Source organism: Lactuca saligna, chromosome 4 (assembly GCF_052625555.1).
Source record: "Lactuca saligna cultivar CGN05327 chromosome 4, ASM5262555v1, whole genome shotgun sequence".
Lineage (NCBI taxonomy): Eukaryota > Viridiplantae > Streptophyta > Magnoliopsida > Asterales > Asteraceae > Lactuca > Lactuca saligna.
Genome location: NC_136420.1, coordinates 335,318,220 through 335,326,050, shown reverse-complemented (window position 1 = coordinate 335,326,050; position 7,831 = coordinate 335,318,220). Strand labels below are relative to the sequence as shown.

Sequence of the window (7,831 nt, the reverse complement as noted above, 5' to 3'; positions counted from 1 at the left end):
GCCACTAATTCAAAGTATATTATCACGAGCAGATAATAGATATTTCATACAAGAACGCAAATCTAGCCAACAATTTTTAAATTATTTTAAATTCAAACATATAAGGAAAAAATCCGATTACCTTTTTTTTTTTTTTTGGTAAACTAGTTTTTTATTTAAACATATGTTTACTAAAATAAAAACTATTTTTAAATTTAACCACATTTTTCCTCTATAAAACCTCCCCTTCAATCTAATGGATTTGAGGCAACCGACTAACTAAATCCAAGATAAAACAAAAGAACATGCCCTCTTTATCATCTATAACAAGAAGAAACATGAAGAGCCAGAATACGCTGATCTGCATATATGGCTTCTTCACATTTGTACTTCTGTGGTCATCGGAAATTGGGGCCAATGCCACTAGAGAGGCCAAGCAATGGCGGCACCCCGGTGGCGCAAGGCAGCTGCTCAGAGAGACGTTTTACCCTTCGTATGGAGAAAGCATGCCGAATTCATTTCAGTATAGGAAAACCTCTACAATCTTTAACGTATTAAACTTCGGTGCTAAAGGTGATGGGACAAGTGATGATACAAAGGTATGCGAGTCTAAGAATTTACTTGCTTTTGAGCAAACCGCTTGACCCGTTTCCAACCAGTTAGATCTGCTCATTTTGTCACCTATACTTTGCAAGATTGACCAAATGTGTTGTATTCAAACAGGCATTTGAAGCAGCATGGTTTGCTGCTTGTAAACTAGAGGCATCAACCATGGTTGTGCCCAAAGGTTCAGTCTTTTTGATCAAACCCATATCTTTCTCTGGATCCGATTGTCAACCAAACATTATCTTTCAGGTGAGCTTCAATTCACTTTTCGATCTCATGGTTATATATGTAGCTTATTCATTCATGAGAATCAGTTAAGTTCATTAAAATTTTCAGTTAGATGGCAAGATTATAGCTCCAAAAGCCTCAGGAAGTTGGGAATCAGGCCTCCTTCAATGGCTGGAATTCACAAAGCTAAATGGGATCACAATCCGTGGAACCGGTATAGTTGATGGTCAAGGCTCGGGTTGGTGGACAAAATCAGGAACTAAACCAACAGTAAGAACTACAAGAGCCAATTGAATATCCTTTTATATATGTGTGTAAGAATGTCGATTTGGTAATTTGTTCTGACGTTATAATGATATGTTAACGCAGGCTATAAGGTTTTATGGAAGTTCTGATGTGACAGTAACGGGAATAACCATACAAAACAGCCCACAAACTCACCTCAAGTTTGATAACTGTCAATCCGTTCAGGTTTCCGATATTACAGTTTCCTCCCCAGGCGACAGCCCAAATACAGACGGAATTCACTTGCAAAACTCTCAAGATGTAACGATTCAAAGCAGTAAACTCGCTTGTGGTATTTTTTTAAACACATCTTTAACTTTAGCCTTTTGTTATCAAAAAACGATATATATATATATATATATATATATATATATATATATATATATATATATATATAGTGTTGGTGTTTGAATTCAACAGGTGACGATTGTGTTTCCATACAAACCGGGTGTTCAGCAGTAAACATTCAAAATGTGGATTGTGGACCTGGCCATGGAATAAGCATAGGGAGCCTTGGTGAAGATAATACGAAGGCTTGTGTTTCAAATATAACTGTTCTTGATACAAAGATCCATGACGCAATGAATGGTGTACGAATAAAGACATGGCAGGTAGTTAAAAACGTCTCCATTTTTACGTGAATAAGTTTAAAACTACTCTTATGCATGTACATGTACTCTTGAACAAACGTTAAAGCCTTCATTTTCATTACATTTTGTAGGGAGGCTCGGGCTCCGTGCAAGGAGTGACATTTTCGAACATTCAACTTTCTCAAGTCAAAACTGCAATCGTAATTGATCAATACTATTGTGATGGGAGCAAATGCAAGAACGATTCATCAGCTGTGGCTGTTTCAGGGATATCATTTGAGAACATAAGAGGGACGTATACCGTAAACCCTGTTAAATTTGCATGCAGCGATAGCTTGCCATGTACAGATATAACTTTAGACACTATAGAGTTACGACCAGTACAAGGAAGTGCTCATTTCAGCAAACCATTCTGTTCGAATATCTATGGAGAACTTAAAACAAGCACGACCCCTCCAATCGATTGTTTGGTCGTTGGAAAACCATCAAGAAAACAAGGTCTAAATAACTACGATTCTTGCCAGAATTGATGCTATTTCTATGAGTAGATAAATGGATAACAAATAAGTTTATTACGTTTTCCTGTAATCAATATAGAAAGAGTTTCATATTACGCGGTTTATCATTTTATTGTCTTTTAGAAGTTCAAATGGTAACAATTATATGTATTTTAATTACATATCGTATGAAAGCTACTGAAGTTAACTAGTCTTACAATATATGATTAGTAAGTTCTACAAACTTATTATTTTATTATACCTAGAGTTGGGTAGATTTTGTATATGTTGTCTTTTGCAAGGTTGTGTTGGTAAATGCATTTAAATGTCTTAATGAATAAATATTGATGGATCAGGTAAAAAAATGTAATATTATGTAAAGAAGTGGGTTGCAGCTCACTTGTTTAGAAGTCGAGGGTGAAGGACATGTGTATCCTTTGATCCATGGGTTATTACCTTGACTCGATTATATATTGAAGTAGGGAGTGTAGATGGTTCATTAACATCACTTTTACACACACACAACTCTCTCTCATCACTCTCACTCACTAAAAAGTGTTTAAGGTTTGTGTTGGTTCACGCCCTTATTGTGATCAAAACTAGTATACCCAAATAAAGCAAAAGGCAGAGTTACAGAGAAAGATTCAAAGTTTTCTTCTTTTATTCCGGATAACCAAAACAAAGACTTACAAGGCTTTTAAATAACAAACAAAACAATGTAACTGCAAAGCTAAAACTGAATAAAGGTGTGCTCCTCCTAACTAGGAGGCAACTAAGCCACTTATTATGGACAAGGTCAATTAAAAACCAAGTCAGAATTACTTTTTCCTCCACATACTTCCCCTTAATTCTGACCTTTGTCCTCAAGCCTTATAACTCCCAAAAGATTTCTCATCGATAAGAACTTGAGTCTTGGCAAAGCTTTTGTCAAGGGATTTGCTCTTTGTTCCTCACCACTAATGTGTTTCACATCAATCTGCTTCCTTTCAATACAACCCTGTATGAAATGAAACTTAGTGTCAATGTGCTTGCTCCTCCCATGAAAAACTAGGTTCTGCATAAGGGTTATGGTTGATTTGTTGTCTACATACATCCTGACACTTTCTTCCTTCCAACCAGTTAGCTCCTTCAGCAAACTTCTTAACCAGAGTGCTTGACATGTTGTTGGGGTTGCAGCCATGAATTCTGCTTCACATGAAGATAAGGTTACGGTTTGTTGTTTCTGGGATGACCATGTTATTGGATTCCCAGAAAAGTAAAATACCATCCCCGTTGTGCCCTTTCTGCCATTAACATCCATTCCGTAGCTGCTATCACTGAAGCCAATCAAGTTTTTGTCTCTGCCTTTCTTGTATACTAAACCAAAGTTGGTTGTTCCCTTTATGTACCTTAATATATGTTTGACTACTTTAAGGTGGCTTTCCTTTGGAGATTCCATGTACCGACTCACTACTCCAACTGAGTAGCTAAGGTTCGATCTCGAGTGAATGAGGTAACGGAGGCTGCCAATAATCGCCGTTAGTCAGTGGCATTGACTGGCACTCCATCTTCATCTTTTGTTAGAGCAAGCCTTAGTTTCATTGGGTATTTTGATGAATTACAATCTCATATGCCTTCTATTAGTAATATCTTCTTAGCGTACTCGGTCTGGCTGATTATGATACCTTCTTACCCTTGTTGGACTTCTATCCCCATGTAGTAGGATAGACTTCCCACTTGTACCTGTCACGATTAGGTCGCCCATATAAACACCCACAATCACGGTTTTATTAGGTTTCTGGAGCTTGTATAAGGCATATTCCAGTGGACACCTTTGGAATCCCATCTCTTTCAGGGTCTTGTCAAGTCGATCATTCCAAGCTCTTGGTGCTTGTCGCAAGCCATACAACGCCTTGTTAAGCCTGTGGACCATGTTTTCTTTTCCAGCAATGATAAAACCTGTTGGTTGAGTAATATAAACCTCTTCATGTAGGATTTCGTTCAAAAACGCAGATTTCACATCCAAGTGATGAACTTTCCACCCTTCACTTGCTGCCAATGCCAGTACCAAGCGAATTGTCTCCAGACGAGCCAACGGTGCAAAGGCCTTATCAAAATCTACACCTTTTTGTTGTACATATCCCTTTGCAACAATTCTTGCTTTGTGTTTTGTTACTTTCCCTTCTGCATTCTTTTTCAACTTGAATACCCACTTCAGCCCTATCGCCTTTTGCCCTTTAGGAAGATGAACAATTTCCATGTATTGTTGTTTTCAACTGATTCCAGCTCTTGTTTCATCGCATTTCTCCATTCTTTGTCACCTGATGCTTCTTCATACGTGGTGGGTTCTTCACCTGTGTACATTAGCATCTCTGAATCATCTTCCAGCTCATGGGTTTCGTTATAGGTGTCTGTCAAGGTTCTAAATCCTCGAACAGGGGTATCATCGTACTTGGACCTATCTACGACTTCTTCTGATGCTGGAATCGTGGAGTCTCCTAGACTAATTCGGACTTCGCTCACAGGAGGTGAATGATCGAGTGGTGTCGTAGATGACTAATACCCATTTGATGGCGAACTAGGGCTTCTAATTTATACTAATGATGGATCGAGTTCCTCCATTGTATCTTGGGCTACTCCTTCACTAGGGAATCTGACCCAAGAATTACTTAGTATTGGGCCTTCACAGTGGACTTTAGCCCAATCCCATTTCCTTTTTTCTTCAAATACGACATCTCTTGATACATATATTCTATTTCGTTACGGCAATACAACTCGAACGCCTTACTTCCTGCTTCGTTTCCCAAATACACCATTGGTTCGCTTCTATCTCCCAGCTTCGTGATTTTATTCGTTGATATCTTTGCATGAGCTACACAAATGAACACTCTAAAGTGCTCCAAAGTTGGCTTCATCCCATGTAGTACTTCATATGGAGTCATGTCTTTTACTCCTTTTGTTAGGACTCGATTTAAAATCTTCACGGCGTGGTGAACGGCTACACCCTATAGTATTTCTGGGACGTCCATCGCTTTTAGCACGAACCTGGTGACTTCAAGAATTGTGCGGTTCTAGCGTTCTACCACCCTGTTCTGTTGAGGGAGTAGGGTGCGGTCAATTGCCTCTTGATTCCTTCCTGATTGCAGAACTTAGTGAATTCATTTGACGTGAATTCACCTCCTCGATCTGTGCGCAACATTTTTAATTTGAATTTCCCTTGACATTCTACTCGATTATTGAACTTCTTGACGGCAGTGAGAGCTTCACTTTTGGATTTGATTATCGACAATCTGACCCAAGAATTACTTAGTATTGGGCCTTCATAGTGGACTTTAGCCCAATCCCATTTCCTTTTTTATTCAAATACGACATCTCTTGATACATATATTCTATTTCGTTTACGGCAATACAACCGGAACGCCTTACTTCCTGCTTCGTTTCCCAAATACACCATTGGTTCGCTTCTATCTCCCAGCTTCGTGATTTTATTCGTTGATATGAGAAGAAAGTACCGATTGCCAGCTAGTGTTTGGGGAGTTATAGGACCACACAAATCTGCATGAATCAATTCAAGTGGAGAGCTTGCACACCACTCTGTTTCTTTTGGGAACAAATATCGGGTCTGTTTGGCAACTAGACATCCCTCACAGATTTGTGTGGGATGGTGAATTCTTGGCACTCCCCGCACCATGTCCTTTACCATCGTAGACTCGATCACACAGAAGTTTATGTGACCCAATCTTGTGTTCCACAACCATGTCGTATCATCGAAGTTAGCACTAAGGTACACAGGTTGTGTTGTATGCAAGACAATCTTGTACAACCTGTTCTTTGAACGTTGTACCTTCATTATCAACATGTTGCTAGCATCATGAACCCTTAAGAATTCATGAAGCATCTCGATCTTGTATCCCACTTCTATCATCTGTCCTAGGCTAAGTATATTGTTTTGTAAAGCTGGGATGTAATATTCCTTAGAGATGGCTTGTTTCTCTCCATTTTTGCATTCCAAGAGAATTGTACACCTTCATTTGATCTGACCTTTTGACCTGTCCCTAAAACACACCTGCCCTGTTACCCTTTCATCAAGTTCTGCAAAGTACTCACGTACCCCTGTCATGTGGTTATTGGCTCCATTATCCAAGTACCATGTATCCTTCTCATTTCCTTTTGTTGTTGGGAACACTTTATCTTCATTTAGCAATACCCAGTGATCCGTATCCTCACCCCATATAATTAACAGCAAAGCATGTTCTTCTTCTTGCACCTGTGTTAGATTGACATTAGCTTTTGTTACGTCCCAAAATACGATGCAAAAATTTTTGTTTAAATATTACTAAGGTTATCAATGATTTATAATATATCATGAAATCGAAAAGTTATAGATTTAGCACACAAAGGCAGTGAACCTGCCTTTTGGTGGTATAGTTGGATAAGTAGAGTGTCGAACTCAGGGAACGGAAATTAAACTAATAACTAATTTTAACTAAGCAAGTAATAAAAGTAAAGGTTTTTCTCTAGTTTTACAAGACTAAAAACTTAAGCAAACCACCTAACAAGTGATTAACTAAAAAGTAAATCAAGTAAAATTCACCAAATTTGATAAAGTGTTTATGTTTAGGTGCAACCAATTCACTCCTACGGTTATTTGTGTAATAATATGATAAAGTAGATGTTATTGGTTACAAACTCTAGTGGTTAGATTCATGTTCACTAATACTAACCTTTAGATAATTAATCAATTCAAGCAGTGGCCAATTGTTTAAACTAATTAATTCCCTAGTTTAATTATTTGGATTAAATAAGATTTGTAATTGGTTAATCAAGTGGGTGTTTCAATTAACCTCTTGTTTGTTGGTTTCTCAAACAAGCTCACACATTAATTTACGCATTCTCTTATTAATTCTAGTTTCATGGTCATTATTCCTAGACTTATGATAAAGTGGTCACATAAACATATGAGGTTAACAACTAAGAGATGTTCATGCAACTTAATTGTCTTCCAATTAACAGAAAATAGTTGTGGTTAATGCATAATGTTCTTTAACAAACTTAATTTAATAAAATCACCAATAAACAATTAACAAAAGTAATAATTAAACCATAGGAGTAATTTGGTTCTTCCTAAACAGAAACAATCCGAATTTAGCTCATGATTACAGTAGAAACAAGCTCAAACACGAATTTAACTAAGCTAAACATCATTCAATCCTAAGATTAAGTGGAAAATATAACCTAATTCGCCTTGATTCTTCAAAAGATCAAAGGTTAGGGTTCCTTAGGTCTTCAAAGGTTTCTTCAATCGCATGTCTATCTCCAAGGAAGCCAGAAAAAGTCTTTAATTCGGATTGAGATCTAATATTTATAGTTATCACAAAACAGGGGCTACTCGGCAAGTAGGTCGTGAACTCGCCGAGTACAAGTGTAAAATCCGTGTACAACAAGGATTTTTGACTTTTCTTCGGGAACATCCTCATGAACTCGCCGAGTTGGTGCGTGGACTTGCCGAGTAGGTGTGGGTTTTTCTTTTCATTCAATCTTTTGTCTCTATTTGATTCTCCTTATTCATTTTTGCTTCCAAGCATGTCTTTTGGACTAAAAACACAATTTAAGCATTATTAAGTACCTTCTGTCCACATTATGCACATAATTAGCTAAAAATGAATA

At 37.6% G+C, this 7,831-nt stretch overlaps 1 protein-coding gene across 1 annotated transcript; it reads left to right on the top strand.

Annotated features, from left to right (window-relative positions):
• Nucleotides 1–257: 257 nt before the first annotated feature.
• LOC145040191 (Pectin lyase-like superfamily protein) lies at nucleotides 258–2,308 on the top strand. The gene is made up of 6 exons (XM_078988156.1): nucleotides 258–578; nucleotides 703–834; nucleotides 922–1,083; nucleotides 1,183–1,390; nucleotides 1,519–1,709; nucleotides 1,820–2,308. The coding sequence occupies exons 1-6, from the start codon at nucleotides 285–287 to the stop codon at nucleotides 2,216–2,218; spliced, it is 1,386 nt and encodes a 461-aa protein (XP_078844282.1). The 5' UTR covers nucleotides 258–284; the 3' UTR covers nucleotides 2,219–2,308.
• Nucleotides 2,309–7,831: the final 5,523 nt, after the last annotated feature.